Source organism: Esox lucius, chromosome 17, assembly GCF_011004845.1.
Source record: "Esox lucius isolate fEsoLuc1 chromosome 17, fEsoLuc1.pri, whole genome shotgun sequence".
Classification (NCBI taxonomy): Eukaryota; Metazoa; Chordata; class Actinopteri; order Esociformes; family Esocidae; genus Esox; species Esox lucius.
This window is the reverse complement of record NC_047585.1, coordinates 13,642,519-13,663,031: the sequence shown is the minus strand read 5'-3', so window position 1 is coordinate 13,663,031 and position 20,513 is coordinate 13,642,519. Positions and strand designations below refer to the sequence as shown.

At 40.3% G+C, this 20,513-nt stretch overlaps 1 protein-coding gene across 2 annotated transcripts; it reads left to right on the top strand.

The window, feature by feature from the left end:
* Positions 1–4,858: 4,858 nt before the first annotated feature.
* h6pd (hexose-6-phosphate dehydrogenase (glucose 1-dehydrogenase)) lies at positions 4,859–12,280 on the top strand. 2 transcript variants are annotated; one of them, XM_010896094.4, is made up of 5 exons: positions 4,859–4,945; positions 8,967–9,651; positions 9,753–9,870; positions 9,996–10,265; positions 10,844–12,280. In XM_010896094.4, the coding sequence occupies exons 1-5, from the start codon at positions 4,908–4,910 to the stop codon at positions 12,190–12,192; spliced, it is 2,460 nt and encodes an 819-aa protein (XP_010894396.1). In that variant the 5' UTR covers positions 4,859–4,907; the 3' UTR covers positions 12,193–12,280. The 2 variants fall into 2 exon arrangements, with proteins under 2 accessions (XP_010894396.1, XP_010894398.1); XM_010896096.4 differs by lacking the exon at positions 4,859–4,945 and adding an exon at positions 5,875–5,914.
* The last annotated feature ends 8,233 nt before the right edge of the window (positions 12,281–20,513 follow it).

Below are 20,513 nucleotides of genomic sequence, written 5' to 3'. Positions count from 1 at the left end.
AGTGTTTTTTACAGTTCTCACGGTTAGGGCACCCAGACACATAGCTAGTCAATGAGGCCTAGCCTTTTTGTTAGGCTGAAGCAAATGTATTGAAGGGGAAGCTTCTCAGCTTATCAAGTCCTCAATACACTTGGGTATAGTTTTGTCAGAAAATATTTTGCTGTTTAGTTTACACGCACATAAGCATATGTTCTGATAAAGATCCTTAAAATGATGACTAGTAATATATTGTCAATAGAAACCAATCACAGAGGCGTTTTATTTTTCACACTGACAAAGCTTCCCCTTCAATACACTTGCTCCAGTCTAACAAATAGGCCAGGCCCATGGATAAGTACCTATGGATGTCCATCTGTGGTATGTAGTAATGGCGCTCACCCTCTTTCTCACACTGAAACCCAAGTCTTTTCACCACCCCTCACAACACTACATCTCACAACTGGAATTTGGGCGGGAGTCATAGTATGTTTTACTTTTTTGGGGAGGGTAGCAGGAGGATAAACAAAGGAAAGAGCCTGTTCTGACATGTTTTCACTCCATGGATACAAAATATGTGAGCATTGAGTTCAAACACACTATCCATTACTCACACATGGGAAATGTTTTACAATGACTTCATGCTTTCAACAGTTTTCCTGTCAGCATCTGCTGACCCTACCTATCAGGACTGATTGGTGGTTTGGGAAATGAAAGACTCCAATGAGTGATATAACTATTTAGACAGGACACAGTCATGGTGAGTGTCAACTTTAAAACCAGGTTAGGGCAACACTTTGAAATCCCCCTCTTCAGTCAAATCTAAAGTAATACAAAATACATAACAAGAAGAAAGGATTACATGACAACACACCCAAATAATAAAGCATAACACAATTCTAAACGAAATGTTCGATTTGAGAGTTAAAATGCAACGCTACAGTTAACAGTTTATTCATTTAGCAAACTCTCTTATCCAGAGTGATTTGTAATTAATGCGTAAGATTTGAGAAGTTAGTCAGAGCACATAACTCAATAGTAATAAATACACTCTAATCAATAAAAGTCAGAGCTAGAAAGAATACCACACAAATTATAAACATAATTAACACAACAGTAGTTATTATTAGTTTTTTTTTAAAATCTTGTCCTTTACTTTATTCCATCATCCTCTCGACCTGTTTGGTTAAGCTGAATAGAGGTTAATGCATTTAGGTGTTTTCCAAACCCCAGATCTGACAAATCCTCATCTGGGAAACAACTGGGGTGTGAAAATCAATGCAAAACTGAAAGTAAAATATGGTTTGGTGGGAGAGTCATAGCACATGTGGTGGGTTTTGGCAAAGGGAGTCTAATAAGGACGAGAGCACCCATTCATATGCGTTGGTCTGTGTGCTCAGCTTGACCAAGTCTGCCCTGAAGCCTGAACAAAGAGGAGGAAGGAAGCCAGGGGCTGGATGGGAGGCCTGGGGGGAGGAGGGGATAGCGCACAGCCGCCTTCCAGCATGTGTCTCGCTCAGGCTCTTCAGTCTTGGGATGTGGCAGCGACAGCTGGGCTAGAAGGCTCTGCATGGGCCCATTCACACACACACACACACACACACAGATACACAGAAACGCATTCTCACACACACTCAGGAAGCTCTGTCCTGTTTACTGTTTACATTTCACAGTGAAAGACCTACACTACTTTGGAGGAGGGGGCTCTGGGTAAGGGCCAATGGACCTATCCTATAGCTGTGAGAGTGTGAGCGTGTGCGTGGGTGGGTGTGTGAAATGTAGTGTTAAAGGCAAATCTGTTAAATAGCGTTTGTACCATTGCAAGTTAACGAGGGGCTTTGAGGGATAACGTTGCATTACGCAGGCTGGTAGTTGTGAAGTATTGCAGACAGGTTGCTGCGAGACTTGTTGAATACGGTCACGTGTTACCAACTGTCCAAGTACTGTAAAAAGTAGGTACCCAGGCCCATGAGCTAACACGCACTGTGGTCCGGACGGCCAGTTGGCCAAAAAGGCACCTGCTCCTGGTCCCATATACACTGAATGATGGCATGAGGCAGCTGATCAGCCGACGAGCTACGAACAGAGACGGCTGTAGCTACATACGAGTCTGGGTACGAAACCAAATATTCTCGTGAATATCTTAAAAGTCATTATTTAGGTTCAGAAAAGGTGTATGTCTCGGGGGGTGGTGGGGGGGGGGTGGGGGGGGGGGGCTTGCGGGGGTTGGGGGGGGGGGGGTTGGCTTAATTGAATGGCTACTTGTTCAGGAGCATACCCGATTACGAATTCCTAAAGAATATGGAATTCACTATTATGCCCAATATCAGTTTGTATATTATTATATGAGGCATGGATCATAGTATATTGTAGTTGGGTTATTAGTATATAAGACATGGATCATAGTATATTGTAGTTTGGCTATTAGTATATAAGACATGGATCATAGTATATTGTAGTTTGATTATTAGTATATAAGACATGGATCATAGTATATTGTAGTTTGATTATTAGTATATAAGACATGGATCATAGTATATTGTAGTTTGGTTATTAGTATATAAGACATGGATCATAGTATATTGTAGTTTGATTATTAGTATATAAGACATGGATCATAGTATATTGTAGTTTGATTATTAGTATATAAGACATGGATCATAGTATATTGTAGTTTGGTTATTAGTATATAAGACATGGATCATAGTATATTGTAGTTTAGCTATTAGTATATAAGACATGGATCATAGTATATTGTACTTTGGTTATTAGTATATAAGACATGGATCATAGTATATTGTAGATTGATTATTAGTATATAAGACATGGATCATAGTATATTGTAGTTTGACTATTAGTATATAAGACATGGATCATAGTATATTGTACTTTGGTTATTAGTATATAAGACATGGATCATAGTATATTGTAGATTGATTATTAGTATATAAGACATGGATCATAGTATATTGTAGTTTGACTATTAGTATGTAAGACATGGATCATAGTTTAATGTAGATTGTTAATTAGTATATAAGACATGGATCATTGTTTAATGTAGATTGTTAATTAGTATATAAGACATGGATCATTGTTTAATGTAGTTAGTTTATTAGTATATAAGACTTGGATCATTGTTTAATGTAGTTTGTTTATTAGTATATAAGACATGGATCATTGTTAAATGTAGTTTGTTTATTAGTATATAAGACATGGATCATTGTTTAATGTAGTTTGTTTATTAGTATATAAGACAAGGATCATAGATGAATGTAGTTTGTTTATTAGTATAAAAGATAAGGATCATAGTCTAATAAAGTTTTTTATAAGTATGCAACACGTAGATCATTGTTTAATGTATGCCAGAACTTTTATCATCTTTGTAATCTAGTTGTTTTATCTTTACTGTGTAGGCTATACTATTGTATAAGAAAATCAAGTGGCCTAAGATGGTCCAGCAGCCTATACTGGATTTCAACTCAACCTACTGTGTACTGTATGCCACCATTTTCCAGTCCAATAAAGCATGAAATGCCTGCAAACAATTTCTTTAAAAAGAAGGCAGGAGGACCTGAGTGACTCAGTTGGATGTCAGATATAACTGTGTATACCAGCAGATGGCAGTCATATGTAGGAGTTGGAGAAATGGGAAATGCAGATGAATAGTGAGCTCAACGTTACATGAATCATGTCCCAGCAGAGAAATTAATGAAATAAACGAATTATATGAATGAATGGGAAAATTTTTTGTTTATTCTCTGAATAGGGTAATTTAATAATTGTTTATCATTTCATTCAATTTATTGATTTTCCAGAAGGAAATTCAGTTACTTCATAGCCTAAATAGTTTCAAATTCCAGTAACCTCTTTCACAAACAAATATTGAAAACAGGTTGGCTGTCATTTTAGTCACACACATTGAACAAATGAAATACTCAGTTTAAATATATTGCATCCAAGTCAACAACCACTCTATTTCTTCGTGTCAAATTTCCATTAAAATCAAATTAAATTAGCAAGACTTGATTTTTACAGGAACAAAAATTGTAATGTGTTTTTGACTAAACTTACGGTTTAGAATTTTTAGATTAAAATGTTATACTATGTTTAGTATATATGCATATACTATATAACTACAGTCAAAACTTTCTCCCAGCAAAGCCTTTCTATCATTGGCATGGAGCTATCCGGTCACAGCCTGCCTGTTAGTTCTAAGGCAGTCCCTAAAAGAGTTTGTCATGCCACACCCTCCTCCTGCAGCTAACAGCCAAATCAACCCCTGTTTCCAACCAGCCGCTAGCCTTGTGCTCCCAACGGTCAGCCAATGACCTTGGCATTCCATACCTTCAGGGTTCTCAAGATATAACCTTGTGGTTAGAGCCTTTAACTAGTAACCCGAAGGTTGCTGGATTGAATCCAGGGCCTGTACAGTGAAATTATGCTATTGTGTCCACGAGTAAGGCAGTGAAACCTAATGAATCAAGGCAGTTAATCTTCCCAGGTCTTTTCTGAAAATAAAGCAGCATTCTGAGTGAATTATGTAAACTCAGTGTGTATTGTGGGACCCTCTGGGCAGTTGCAACCTAGAAAGGTATTTTGTACCACACAATAACATCTGCTGCCAAAATATTACTATCATTCACTAATTTTTGAGTTTATTGGATATACTAATTAACACTTTAATTAGTATATCCAAACTTTGACTGGTACTGCAAATTTTTTTACATGTTCATTGTTTATTTAGCTGCCTAAAGTAACTTTTCTAGCTTTAAAAAGTGAACTGAACCATGGATTGTTGTTTGTCTTTGAACAGATTTTTTTTGACGTTCAAGAACTATTTTACATCAACTGAAAATAAGTGAAATACTCCTTTAAGCCTGTGAAGTCACGTGACTCCTCTAGGAAGTATCTCTTGACACAAATATCGAACGATGCAATCATTCATCGAACTCGGCTGTGTAGGTAACAGGTAGGCTACATTTCTGTTTCCAGATTTTGTTTTATTATTCCTACTAGGTTTGTTTGAATACGTTTTCTGGTATAGCAAGTGGGCTTTATTGTAATGTGTAAATGGCCAGAAAGTCTGTTGTCAAATAACATTGTATTCATCCATGGCGTGCTGTGGCTAAAGCAGGTGGAACTGTCAGACCTATTGTATGGGTCTAGATAGTGATGGCCATGCACATTAGCGCACATGGGTTTTCAATAGGCCCTTCACGTGACAATGCAAAGCCGTATGTTACTGCAGAGAGGACAAGTGCATCATATTTGAGAGGCTTTGTCCCTTTTATTTATTGGATTTTTATAATCCAGAAAATAATAGAAACAATTATCCATCAGCCTGCTATTATTTAGCATTTATTACTGAAGTCTTTAAACCCTGTTTATCCTAAATAGTTTAACAATCATGTGCTGTTCTGGAGTTGAGATCCAGGCTTCAGGGCTTGATTGGCCTACATTTTCAAGTAATTAACAATCTTGAGTTTCTGAGAAGTTACACATGTATTGGGTGCAAGGCTGCTACAGTATCATTCTAGGATGGTATGTTTGTGGCAAGCCAATGCCCATCCTTTGATCATCTGGTTGACTTTTGCAACTCTGTGATGTCCCTAGAGGAAGACTGAATCAACAATGTGAACAGTGTTGTTATTCTGTAAACTGCTAGGGGACATCGTTTTTTGCTATAATATCACTTCAGAGAAATAATGAATTTAATGTTTTGTTAGTGCTGCATTTATCATGAGTTTAAACGTAATACAATAGATGCATTTATAGTAGGGTATTTTGTACTCCGGATGGACCAAGTTCATTCCTCACATTCGTAAATGAGTCGTCCTGTATACAGTTCTATATATTCATGCTTTTTTTTTTCTGGATAGGCAAGTACATGTCCTGAGGAGGATTATAATTTTGACACTTGGGACTTGTATCTATAAAGGTAAATGATTAAGAAAAGGATATCCATGACACTTTGGTAAAGCTTCAAAGCCAACAGAAACTTTGCTGCAGAGCAAGTCTTTGGCAATAATTCTAATCCTAATTCAATAAATTATACATTTACAGGTGTTCATGCTGAATGTCTCTGGAATGGTAATCTTCATTCCAAATGGTTTTATAAGGCTATAAGACTCTCAATCCTCTAGTCAAAGCTCTGATCTAGGTTGTTTGGACAGCACCACTACCAAATCTTCACTTATATCTAAAAACATAAAGAATAATAATTTTTATGTAGGTGTATTGCATTCCAACAATTTCTAAATTACATTACTCCTGCTTGTACCATTCTTTCTTTTTGGGGTTAAGAAAGTATATTCTTACCATTAGTATCTGATTCTCAGGAGAATTCTTTTGTAGAAATGACCTTTGTCGTTTGTTAATCCTGAATCAATATACATACTGTCATTTCAGGTTCAGTTACGCAAACCATTTACGGTAGATGCCTCATTTGTTTGTTTTGTCAATGTTGACTTTACTCTGTTGAGGGGGTTCAATCTAGAAACCATTGTTGATCCCACTGTATCTACCCTTCAAGCTCAAAACATGTACGCACGGTACCAAATATAACGTGCATATGAATAATTTTGAAATTATTGATAGGGAAAATATTGAAGTGACAGTGTGACATTCTCATCCAGTGGCTTTGGAACATATTCAGACACCTTCACCTTTTCCACATTTGGTTGTGTTACTGAGTTTATAATTTTTTCTTGCCACCAATCTACACACACACACACACCCTGTATTGACAAAGCAAAAGCATGTTTTTAGACATTTATGTCATTTTATTGAAAATGAACAACTGAAAAACATATAATGTACGCAACTTCTTCAGACCCTTTGCCATGACACTCCAAATTGAGCTGAGAAGCAGTGTCCTTTGATCATCTTTGACATCTGTAGATCTTGATTGGAGTCCACCTGAAGCAGATTCATATGTTTGGACATGATTTAGACACAAGCCTGTCTGTGTAAGGTCCCACTCAGTGCATGTGAAAGCAAAGGCCAAAAAGCCAGATATGGGAGAAACTGCCAGAAGGACAACCATCTCTGCAGCAACCATCAATCAGGACTTTCCAGTGAGCTATGTTCAGGCTGTAGTCCACAGACGCGAAATACCTCACATTATCGAATTGCAGTACATGGGGTAACAGAACCATAGAATCGTGATCATACTGTACAGTGAGGTTCCCTGGTAGAAATGTTTATTGGCTTGTTCTTTACTGACAAAGTCTCCTCTATTACAATGAATGAAGACTTTTGACCCATAGATTAACCTATGAAACATGCATTTAGAAGGGTAATTGTGGGATTGACTTGAATAGGAAGGTTACCTTACATAACTAGGCCCTGTTCTTCATAATTTTTTTGTTTTTTTGCAAGGCTTTTATTGATAATTAGGAATTAAAAGGCGATTGGTGAAGTAGAAACGGGTGGAGATTGGTATTGAATCTGCATGAAACTGTATATGCATGGAGCTGGTAGTATTATCAGGAACTTCCTGTACTAGGGAAAGCCGCAAAAGGTGGCTTGGTGACGGCAAATATTTATATATCTTAAGCAATATAGTACAGAAGCTGTAGTTTCCAATTTCAAGCTGGTGACGTAAATGGAATGGAACATCGGACAACCAAGCATGAGCTAGCGAAATGTTGTTGGTCAATATTTGCTCATTGTAGTATGTTTCTGTTAGGAAACACCTACTCTGTAAATGGTGTGTGTGCAGTAACTCTGCTTGTCCTTCACTCCTAAACAATGCAATTTTTAGAGAATTTGGCAAAGGGTGAATTCTAAGTCTACCCTGTAACATATTACACTTCTTAGAACAAAAAAACTGTATTGTGATGTTTCATTAGTGAGATCAACCTGAATGTCAGCCCAGTTCCACTGCTTAGCCAATGGGATTCCTCTCTCTTTGGCAATTAGAAATGAATACCTGACGCTTTGCATTTATACATCCAGTGAGTTATCTATCTCCCTGTATCTGGTGACCGTTTCCATATTTTTAGTTTAGTATTTCTGTGGGCAGAAAAGTTTAGTTGTTAACCTTCTCTGCCCACAAACCAAATATTTCACAGTACTAACAGTAATCTATACATCCTGCTTGCATTGGCAGTAAACCAACTCATGACTGCCGTCAGTCTGTTTTAAACTGTTGAATCAGCCGCTGTGGTCATCTGTTCAAAACGTAAATAACACTTAACAATCCAAACCAGATCTGTAGTCAACCTTTTATTGAACTCTGCACATCTTCCTGCATCTACATAAGTATTTGGACTGTGACACAACTTTTGTTGTTTTGTCTCTGTAGCCTACTCCAGCACATTGTATTCAAATTTAAACAATGACTAAGAGGTCAAAGTTCATAATGTCAGGTTTAACAACGGTATTTACATCCATAAACCATGTAGGAATAACAACCCTTTTTATACTTAGTCCCTATATTTTAGAGGGTAGGTAATTATTTTCTATCTTATAGACCCCTAGACATCCCCAGATGCTGGGTATCTTATCTGGTAATTCTACTGCAGTTATTTTCAGTTCTATTTTATATCAGGACATATTTGCTATCAGTGTTTTTCTTCAGCAAGTAAAACGCATGCTCATGTGCATTTAGGTATTTGGCAGTTTAGCAGTTACATGATCAATGAAGACAAGTGAGCCAGTTCCAGTGGTAGCCATGGATGGGTGGGGTGCTGAAGTACAAAGATAAAACTCAAAATACTCATGAACTGTATGGTAGATATACTATTCTGAAACTGTAAACTGGGTGCACTACATGTATATTATATACTAACGTCTCAGTCTCATGATTTTGTATACCATCTCTGTACATGTTGTCTACCAGTAGTGGCACCATCACACCAAGTACCTCACCGATTATGTGTAAACATACGTAGTAAAATAAGTGACTCCCACCAGCATCATTCTGTCGGTTTTTGTGTATAACTAAAACATTTCCTATTTGACTGTGCCCTGTCTCTCTCCTCTAGGAGCTGTTCTGTGCTGTGCCAGAGAATGTTGAAGGTTGTGTGGGCAGCCCTGCTGCTCATGGCGAATGTGTGTGTACAGAGAGTCCAAGCCAATGAGAGCCAGGAGGCCAAGGGAGCACCGAAGCTGGGCCATGTGTCAGTGGTCATCGTCGGAGCCACGGGTGACCTGGCTAAGAAGTACCTGTGGCAGGGCTTCTTCCACCTGTATGCCAACCAGGTGAGTAGTGGCTACACCTTCTCCTTTTATGGCGGGGGCCTGTCGCCGAAGGACAAGGCTGCGCCAATCCTGTTTGAGGCACTAAAGAGAGTGAGCTGTCCCCGGGATCTGTCGGAGGAGCGCTGTGCCCTGGTTAAAGAGCAGTTCCTGAAGCTGGCCGAGTATCGGCAGCTGAAGACCGTAGAGGACTACCAGGCCCTGGGCAAGCACCTGTCCGAGCACCCCAAAGGGGAGGGCATCGCGGAGGCAGGCCGGCTATTCTACCTTTCGGTGCCGGCCTTTGCTTATGCAGATGTCGCTGAGAAGATCAACGCCAGCTGCAGGCCGGCTGAAGGGGTGTGGTTGAGGGTGGTGCTGGAGAAGCCGTTTGGCCATGATTTCAGTAGTGCCCAGCTACTGTCTGCTCAGCTGGCATCCTCCCTCAGGGATGAGGAGATGTACAGGATCGACCACTATTTAGGCAAGCAGGTAATGTGTCAGTCCCACCATAACAGTGCAATTTAACCGAAAACGTTGCCCTTGACGCCGCACTTTGTTTAAATTGAATGGGTTGCTTCTGTACTCAAAAGGTTGTTTCTAAGATTTTGCCATTCAGAAGGGAGAACAGCAAGCATCTGGATCCTATCTGGAACAAGCATCACATTGAGAGAGTAGAGATTGTACTGAAGGAGACCCTGGATGCAAAAGGTGGGTGTGGTCCCAGGAAACTACAGATTACACAGTTTCCTAGGAGCAGTAGCCAACCTACTGAAAGATGATGGTGACCATAACATCATGTCACGACTTTTAGATTTCCCTCTCCTTCGTCACAGGCCGCATTCCCTTCTATGACCAGTATGGTGTGATCAGAGACGTGATTCAGAACCACCTGACCGAGGTCCTGACCCTGCTGACCATGGGGCTCCCAGCCAACCTTAGCGATGCTAAGGAGGTTCTCAAGAACAAGCTGAAGATCTTCAGTGCCTTGGAGCACCTGGAGAGTCACTGCGCTGTCATCGGACAGTACAAGTCCTACAATGAAGAGGTAGAGCAAGAACTGAACAAGACAAAGGGTCACTACAGTCTCACTCCCACCTTCGCTGGTAAGTGTCATCAGATTGTTTGTTTGTCGATTGCAGCAATTCTTAATTCAGTGCCTTGGGACTACAGGTCTACTGGTTTTCACTGCAGCCCTCCAATCAGGGATTGATATAGACCTGGGACTACAGTTGCAACTACCAGGTAGAATAGAAAACAAGCAGTCCTCTAAATCCCCTGGCTCCGAGTTGAGAATCTCTAGTCTAGACTCTATAGGATGTTTTCTCTTTGAGTCTCTTGTGTGTGAATTTAAGAAGTAGCCTGGAAGCAAGGGAGAATTTGTATTGTCAAATAGGAATCACTAAGGTGATTTTAGAGGTAACTGTGATTTGAGTGCACTATTCTTTTCTGTATAAAAATGCAATGAATCATCCCAAAACCATATCCATTAGGTTATAGAAAACAATGGGACCAGGTATTGAGTGTTAATATTAAACCAAAAACGTTCTTGTCAATTACATTTGGCAACTCCATACAAGGTTTTAATAATTTTACAACCCCAGGTAAAACATATAATACACCTGTTGTTTTTTTTGTAGGCAATTGTACTATTTGTTCAAAGTCTAAGTCCCTCCTATTTCAGGTATCATGGTGTATATTAACATGGCCCAGTACGAGGGGATGCCAATCATCCTGACCTCGGGGAAGATGCTGGATGAGCGTTTGGGCTATGCTCGCATTTTGTTCAAGAATGACATCTTCTGTGTCCAGAAACACGACAGCGTCCACTGCAAGCCCAAGCAGATCATCTTCTACTTCGGCCACGGCGCCCTGCAGTACCCAGCCATTCTTGTGAGTAAGAACCTGTTCAAGCCGGACCTGATGGACACAGAGTGGAAAGAAGTGACAGAACAAAAAGACATTAACGTTTTAGGGATGCCGATCTCCAACTACTACATCCTGACACCAATGGTGCAGAGGGAGGCTTACGCGGAGCTCATTTCGCAAATCTTCCAGGGCCGGAAGGACAGCTTCATCAGTGCCGAGAACTTGCTGGCCTCTTGGGGTTTCTGGACACCTCTCCTGCACAGCCTGGCCAAAGCGCCCCCCCGGATCTACCCTGGCGGTGTGGAAAACGGCAACATGCTGGACTTTAAACTGTTGGGACGAAAGGTGACATTCGCTAACGACGCGTTGGTCTTCATCAACCAGGATTTCACGGGCGGGTCTGGGGGGCAGAGCTTCCAGGTGATGCAGGGTAAGTACCGCAACAACGACATGGTATCCGCCTGGTCCGAGGAGCTCATCGTCAGGCTGGCCGACGACCTGCAAGCCGCGGCGGAGAAAGCGGTAAGGGAAAGTGGTCGCTTCCACCTGGCCCTGTCTGGGGGCTCCAGCCCCTTAGCTCTTTTCCAGCGGCTGGCGCAACACCAGTACACTTTCCCCTGGAGGGACACCCACGTGTGGATGGTGGACGAGCGATGCGTGCCTCTCACGGAGCTGGACTCCAATTTCCGCACCGTGCATGACCACCTGCTCCAGCACGTGAAGATGCCCTACTTCAACATCCACCCCATGCCGGTGCAGATGAACCAGCGGTTGTGTGTGGAGGAGGACGGTGGGGCGCTGCTCTACGAGCGAGAGATCAGCCAGCTGGTGAACGGCTCCAGGTTCCACTTTGTCCTGCTGGGAGTTGGCCACGATGGGCACACCGCCTCCCTGTTCCCGGGCAGCAAGCTGGAAGCCCACGGGAACAGTTTGGTAGCCCTCACCGAGAGTCCGGCCAAGCCTCACCAGCGCATGAGCCTCACCCTCAGGGCTATCAACCGGGCCCAGAAAGTTGCCATCCTGACGATGGGCAAGAGCAAACATGAGCTGATCACCCAACTTAGCCGAGTCAAGGACAAACCAAACAGCTGGCCCGTCACCGGGATCCATCCGACCAGCGGCACTCTAGTCTGGTATATAGACTACGATGCTCTTTTAGGATAGGGAGGGACTGCTTTTAGGTCTACGCTACTGCAGCAAAGAAGTTATTTAGTATTTTTACATGGAAATAAAATGATTTGCTGCAATTTTACTACTTTGCTGTATTGTGACCAAGAATGTAAGGTAAATAATTATTGATTCTGGGCAACTTTAGACTAGGAAAGAAAGGGGACTGTTAGGGACCATGGCTTATAAGATTTAGGAAAATACATGTTATGTACCTTGAGAGAGAGCGATTTGTTCTCGCATGGTTGGTACTGTTTTGGTTGCAATTGCAAATATCTTAATCTATAATGATGGTATACTTTTATACCCAATATTCGGAGTATAAAGGTTGTTACCATTGGCTTTCAGTTAGTTACTGTTGGCCACACATGAGTGGATGTATTGTACCAGTTTCTGTGCTTTGGTCTGGATATGTAATTGTTTGGTCATCTCCAGTGCCAGTTCTGAAGTCTTTATGAAGGCTGACATAAGAGCATGTGACAAAGAGCTATGGTTAATATTGTAGTCCTAAGACAACACTGAGCTACCTTGTGTTTTGGCACCTAAAAGTAATGGTCAGCTTTGTCACTGTAATAGTGCCCTAAAAATAAGCACATTTGTACTTTTTGGCAGTTTGGGTACAAATAGTCAGGGTATTTTTCTGTAGCTGTAAATGACTGAACAGTGGTGTTACCTTATGAAGTACCACTACAGATGCCAGCGTCTTTTGTGATTAGCAAACTTGTACTTGACTGTACTTACTTTTTTTTTTTTCAAATGGTCTTTCATTTTGAATATTGTGTGTGTGTGTGTGTGTGTGTGTGTGTGTGTGTGTGTGTGTGTGTGTGTGTGTGTGTGTGTGTGTGTGTGTGTGTGTGTGTGTGTGTGTGTGTGTGTGTGTGTGTGTGTGTGTGTGTGTGTGTGTGTGTGTGTGTGTGTGTGTGTGTGTGTGTGTGTGTGTGTGTGTGTGTGTGTGTGTGTGTGTGTGTGTGTGTGTGTGTGTGTGGTGTGTGTGTGTGTGTGTGTGTGTGTGTGTGTGTGTGTGGTCTAACTATACTCATGGGGATCAAATGTCCCCATGAGTATAGTAAAACCAGAAAAAATTGCCGGTCCCCATGAGGAAAAAGTCAATTTCCGGCTCAGGGTCAAACTTACAATTAATTTTAGAGTTAGAATTGGAGTTTCTTTAAGGTCCAGGCGTTGTTGGTTAAGGTTAAGCATTACATCTAGGTAAGGTTTAGGCATAAATGTTAGTTTATTGAGGTTAGGATTACGGCAAAGGAGCATGCAATTTCTATTTTCTGGTCCCCATGAGGATAGCCATACAAACGTGTGTGTGTGTGTATTTTCCACTGTATGACTGTGTATATTTGCCAATTGAACATCTCAGGAAAGCCAAGTGGATATGAAAAAACTATTACAGTATAAAGAAACTGTATGCTTTAGTTTTACACATTTTATATTTTCATATAATGCTACTAATTTGCCATGGAACAACCATAGAATAATATTGTTGAAATGCAACTTTAAACCTTGAAAAGCATATAAAAGTAGAAATGTTTAAAGAAAAGGCGGCCCTATGGTGAATTGATAATGACTGTAGTGGAAAGATGTAAGCAATAGCAATGTGTTCATTGAGTTGTGACCCTATGACTATAATGTATTGTACAATTTATTATTATAATGCATTGTTCAGTACATTTAAACACCTAAAAAGCTTATTCTGATCCTTTGCTGATTTTATTTTTAATTTGTGTTTGGATAAAAATGGAAAAAGTATGATGTAGCAAAATATCTGTGAACATTTTCCACAGGCTTCCCTAATGTATTTTAGGTTGTATTTCCTAATGAGCCAGCCACAGTATTTCTTGATACTTCCTCTTTTAATGTAAGTTAAGTGGTGCTTACAAGAAGTCTACGGAACTTGTCCATCCAAAACGTAGCTCTTTAATATTTTGTAATACTGCATCTCCTATCTTTTTTGGGTTGCTATTTACTAGCATTCACACAGGTGTGCACCTTATTCTGTCTGATTTTAAAGTCTGTAACTGAGTTCATAGATGTTTTATTTGTGAATTGAATGGGACTTTCATAAAGTGCCTTTTTTAGGATAATGACGTTTAAAAAAGGTTGAATAGGTTTGGTCTAACCTCTACACTGTTTGCCTTAATTCATTATACAGAGAGGTGTATGTTAATATACTTTTATTAGATGAAGGTTATGGTGCCTCAGAAAAACATTTTAATTAGCTTTCAATTTTATGTTTGTACATAAAAATGTATAGCACTTGATCATTCTGAATGCTGTAAGTGAAAGTGGGTTTGTTCTTGATCATTTTAGTGTCCAAACACTATGAATTAAGTTTTCACTATTGTTCTGTGGACCGAAAACACACTTTTCTACAAACTGATATAAAATCAATGTAACAGTCACAAATAAAACACAATAAACAACATCTTTCACAGCCCTTTCTGCAGTGTTTACTTTGATTACAATCTGAAGCATGCTGTAGAAGAACATGGTGGGCTTGCTTAAACTGTGTATACGCATTTTTAACCTGATTGATTATAAAATCAACGTTAGGTTGAGAGCCATGCAAGGATTGTAAGCACCGTACGTTGGAGCCTCCCAGTCTCAACCGACGGGGCATAGTGGCGGTGCTTCAGCTAGGGCCGTAGCCACCGCTGAGGACTCCGCGGTTATGTCCTCTGTATTTCACATTCTTTATACACATAATAATAGTGGGCAACTGGTAAAACAAATATAAAGCTAAGATTTCACAGAATTCATGATCACCAGCTGCTGGCTTCTTTTAGCAGAGTTCATGCAGAGGTCCTTTGACAGTGTTCGGAATAGGGAATAGTCGTTTTGTGAAGTTAGTCAAATTCTGTTGACAAAGAGGTCAAGCCTGATGGGTAGTTGGAGAATTCACATACGTTTTGTTAGTTGACAATGACTTTTCTGTAACCGGTGAAATGTCATTAATCTCTGGATATCATCTAAACTCTGGTGATATTTTTGTATTGTCTGAGCTGGTTGCCTTATTAACTCATTGAACCAAATGGGCTTCAATGAAAACCTTAGTGATAGCTACTTTTATATTGAGCCTCAGTCCATGACATCTTGACTAGTGTCAACTGCATTCCAGTGAATTACAAGGGTAGAATGATACTTTGTAAAATGTCATTACATCAATGCAGTGATTAACACTGAGTTTATTTTCTTGACCGAAACTGGAAATGGAATGAAAAGATTTCCACCTCAAAAAAGCTGCACTATGGGAAAACCAGAGACAAAGTTGGTGATGGACATGAGAGTATAGCAAATATTGTCAAGAAAGACAATTGGATATTTCAGTCAGTCATTCATCTGAATGGACCACTAGATTTAGCCAATACAGACATCATTTGGGTGGGAACTTCTACAATGTTTGTGAAGATGTTAGATACAGTGGGTATAGAAAGTGACCACCCCTTTCAAAATGTTCACCTTTTGTTGCCTTATAACCTGAAATGAAACCACATAAAATCTGACTTTTCCTGCTTTATTTACGCACAGTAACCCACCATATCAAGTGAAAAAAAATTAAAAGGTGTGAAAATTTATTCTAATGAAAACCGTAAAATAGTTTATTTTGATATGGGAACTCCCCCACTCTCTTTAGCATTGCAATTGCAAATTGTCTGAGTTATAACCAAACAACTTCCAGATCACAAATCAAGCTAATTCGCCTCTATCTGTAATTGTAGTGATTTTGATAAGTTCAGAAATTAAAGCATTAATTCATAGAGGACTGCATAATAGTGCAATTCAAAGCAAAGAATCCACTATGGGCAGAAATGTACTTCTACATCTAAGAGATGAAGTTGTGGAAAGACAAGTCAGGGGATTTTTTTTTTTAAAGACTTCGTCTTTCCTTTGGAACACAGTTAAGACCATTATTGAGAAGTGGAAGGCGTGTGGCCCCACCCAGACCTTACACAGATCAGGCCGTCCCTCCTAACTGGATGACTGGTTAAGGAGGAAACTGATCAGAGAGGGTATCTAGAAGGCAATGGCAACTTTGAAAGAGCTTCAGGTCTTTATGGCAAAGACGGGTCAGTGTGTGCATGTGACCACAATATCTCAAGCACTCCACAAATCTGGCCTCTATGGGATGGTGGCAAGAAAAAAAACACACTCCTCAAATAAAGACTACATTAAAGCACGGCAGTGGCAGCGTCCTGTTATGGGGGTGTTTCTCTTCTGCCGGGACTAGAGTCAGGATAGAAGGGAAAATGGAGAGTTCAAAATACCAACAGATTCTTGAGGAGAACCTGCGGCCCTCTGACAGGAAGTTGAAAATGGGAAGATGGTTCATGCTTCAACATGACAATGACCAAAAGCACACTGCCAAAGCAACCATTTAAACTCCATTGAGAATCTGTGGAATGACCTGAAGAGTGCAGCCCATGAGCAATTGTAACAGAGCTTGAACAGTTCTGAAATGAAGAATTGGCGAATATTGCAGTCTTGTCCAATTTTACTGAACATATATTAATTACATATACAGTGGTATGAAAAAGTTTAGGCACCCCTCTGAGGCTGCATAATAATTTACTCTGTCGTCACAGAAAATTATCACAGTGGCATGCCATTCATTTTCGAATAAAAGCTGAGTACTGGGGTATTTTCCAGACAAAGAGTTTTACTGTAGCAATATTAAGTTGTATGAAATTAAATCAATGTGAAAAATAGGCTATGCAAAGATTTGGGCACCCATGTCATTTTGTTGATTTGAATACCTGTAACTACTTAGCACTGATTAATTGGAACCCACAATTAGTTTGGTGAGCTCATTAATCCTTGAACTTCAAAGACAAGTGCATCCAATCATGAGAAAAGGTATTTAAGGTGGCCAATTGCAAGTTGTTGTTCTCTTTGACTCTCCTCTGAAGCGTGGCAACATGGGGGCCTCAAAACAACTCTCAAATGACCTGAAAACAAAAATTATTCAACATTAGGGTTTAGGGGAAGGCTACAAAAAGCTATCGCAGAGATTTAAGCTGTCAGTGTCCACTGTGAGGAACATAGTGAGGAAATGGAAGACCACAGGCACAGTTCTTGTTAAGGCCAGAAGTGACAGGCCAAGTAAAATATCTTAGAGGCAAAGGCGAAGGATGGTGAGAATGGTCAAAAACAGACCACCTCCAAAGACCTACAACATCATCTTGCTGCAGATGGTGTCACTGTGCATCGTTCAACAATTCAGAGCACTTCGCACAAGGAGAAGCTGTACGGGAGAGTGATGCGGAAGAAGCCTTTTCTGCACACACGCCACAAACAGAGTCGCTTGAGGTATGCAAATGCACATTTGGACAAGCCAGCTTCATTTTGGAATGAGGGTGCTGTGGACTGATCAAACAAAGATTGAGTTATTTGGTCATAACAAGGGGCATGGCGGCAAAAGAACACAGCGTTTCAAGAAAAACACTTGCTACCCACAGTCAAATTTGGTGGAGGTTCCATCATGCTGTGGGGCTGTGTAGCCAGTGCTTGTACTGGGAATTGTGTTAAAGTTGAGGGTCGCATGGATTCCACTCGATATCAACAGATTGTTGAGAATAATGTTGAAGAATCAGTCACAAAGTTGACATTACGCCGGGGCTGGATATTTCAACAAGACAACGACCCAAAACACTGCTCAAAATCTACCCGGCCATTAATGCAGAGGAACAAGTACAAAGTTCTGGAATGGCCATCCCAGTCCCCAGACCTGAATATCATTGAGAATCTGTGGGATGATTTGAAGCAGGCTGTCCATGCTCAGCAACCATCAAACCTAACTGAACTGCAGATATTTTGGAATGGTCCAAAATACCTTCATCCAGAATCCAGACACGCATTAGAGGCTATAGGAAGCGTCTAGAGGCTGTTATTTTTGCAAAAGGAGGCTCTACTAAATATTGATGTGATTTTTCATTTGGGATGCCCAAATCTATGCACCTGTCTAATTTCATTTTGATGCATATTGCACATTTTCTGTTCATCCAATAAACCAAATGTGTCCATCAGTTATTTGATAGATCAAAATGAAACTTCTGATCCAAACATCCAATTATTTATAAATGATACGACTATACATGCTCTTCCTAACACATACATTTTAGAACTTATACAATCTACATCTCACATGCTGTATGTAATACAATGAATTTGTATTTAAATATACAGTTGGGAGAACAAGTATTTGATACACTGCCGATTGTGCAGGTTTTCCCACTTACAAATTAGGTAGAAGTCTGTAATTTCTATCATAGGTACTCTTCAACTGTGAGTGACGGAATCTAAAACAAAAATCCTGAAAATCACATTGTATGAGTTTCAGCTAATTAATTTGCATGATATTGCATGACATAAGTATTTGATACATCAGAAAAGCAGAACTTATTATTTGGTACAGAAACCTTTGTTTGCAATTACAGAGATCATACGTTTCCTGTAGTTCTTGACCAGGTTTGCACACACTGCAGCAGGGATTTTGGCCCACTCCTCCATACAGACCTTCTCCAGATCCTTCAGGTTTCGGGGCTGTCGCTGGGCAATACAGACTTTCAGCTCCCTCCAAAGATTTTCTATTGGGTTCAGGCCTGGAGACTGGCTAAGCCACTCCAGGACCTTGAGATGCTTCTTACGGAGCCACTCCTTAGTTGCCCTGGCTGTGTGTTTCGGATCGTTGTCATGCTGGAAGACCCAGCCACGACCCATCTTCAATGCTCTTACTGAGGGAAGGAGGTTGTTGGCCAAGATCTCGCGATACATGGCCCCATATATCCTCCCCTCAATACGGTGCAGTCGTCCTGTCCCCTTTGCAGAAAAGCATCCCCAAAGAATGATGTTTCCACCTCCATGCTTCACGGTTGGGATGGTGTTCTTGGGGATGTACTCATCATTCTTCTTCCTCCAAACACGGTGAGTGGAGTTTAGACCAAAAAGCTCAATTTTTGTCTCATCAGACCACATGACCTTCTCCCATTCCTCCTCTGGGTCATCCAGACAGTCAATGGCAAACTTCAGACGGGCCTGGACATGCGCTGGCTTGAGCAGGGGGACCTTGTGTGCGCTGTAGGATTTTAATTGACCGTCATCTTGAACTTCTTCCATTTTCTAATAATTGCGCCAACAGTTGTTGCCTTCTCACCAAGCTGCTTGCCTATTGTCCTGTAGCCCATCCCAGCCTTGTGCAGGTCTCCAGTTTTATCCCTGATGTCCTTACACAGCTCTCTGGTCTTGGCCATTGTGGAGAGGTTGGAATCTGTTTGATTGAGTGTGTGGACTGGTGTCTTTTATACAGGTGACAAGTTCAAACAGGTGCAGTTAATACAGGTAATGAGTGGAGAACAGGAGGGCTTCTCAAAAAAAAACTAACATGTCTGTGAGAGTTGGAATTCTAACTGGTTGGTAGGTGATCAAATACTTATGTCATGCAATAGAATGCAAATTCATTATTTAAAAATCATGCAATGTGATTTTCTGGATTTTTGTTTTAAATGCTGTCTCTCACAGTTAAAGTGAACCTATGATACAATTTACAGACCTCTACATGCTTTGTAAGTAGGAAAACCTGCTAAATAGGCAGTATATCAAATACTTGTTCTCCCCACTATATTATTTCAGTTGTGTCCAGAGAGGAAACAAAGAGAAAGGGACAGGCAGTGGGCACAGAAAGTATTTGCTATATCTTTGACTTGAACATATATACATCCCAAATTGACACTCTTGTAATGTATTTCTCTACTGTGATTAACTTCAATATTTTTCTTCAAAGTGTTTTGTATTGATTCAAGTGTTTAAAGGGCAGAAGTTTCTCTTTGCATTAATTAAACATTGATATCAACTTTGAAATCAAAGGCATTAAAGCATTGTAGGTAAGTTGAACATATGTTGACAAAACATGATCTACTTTCAATATGATTATAACATTCATAACATTGCTCTCTGAACTCTCAAAAATGATATACATTTAAATTATGGAATTCAAATTTTCTCAGGGGTTGGGTTTCTGCGACTTATGACCTCTGTATTTCTGGGGGGCTAGATACGGCTTTTGCTTCATCAAAGAAATGGGAAGCCCTATATGCTGACTTGATGACAGTGGTGGCCATTTAAACAGAATACAAAGAGATTTACTCTAGAGATGGATACTATTTTGTTCCAGTGTATGAAACAAAATATTTCAGGAGTAAGTCACACATACTACAACATACTGTATAACAATAACACATGATAGCAGTAGCCTGTAAAAGGCATCAATAATGGATGATTGGTTCTGTGGAGTATCTAATAGCAACCTAGAGTAG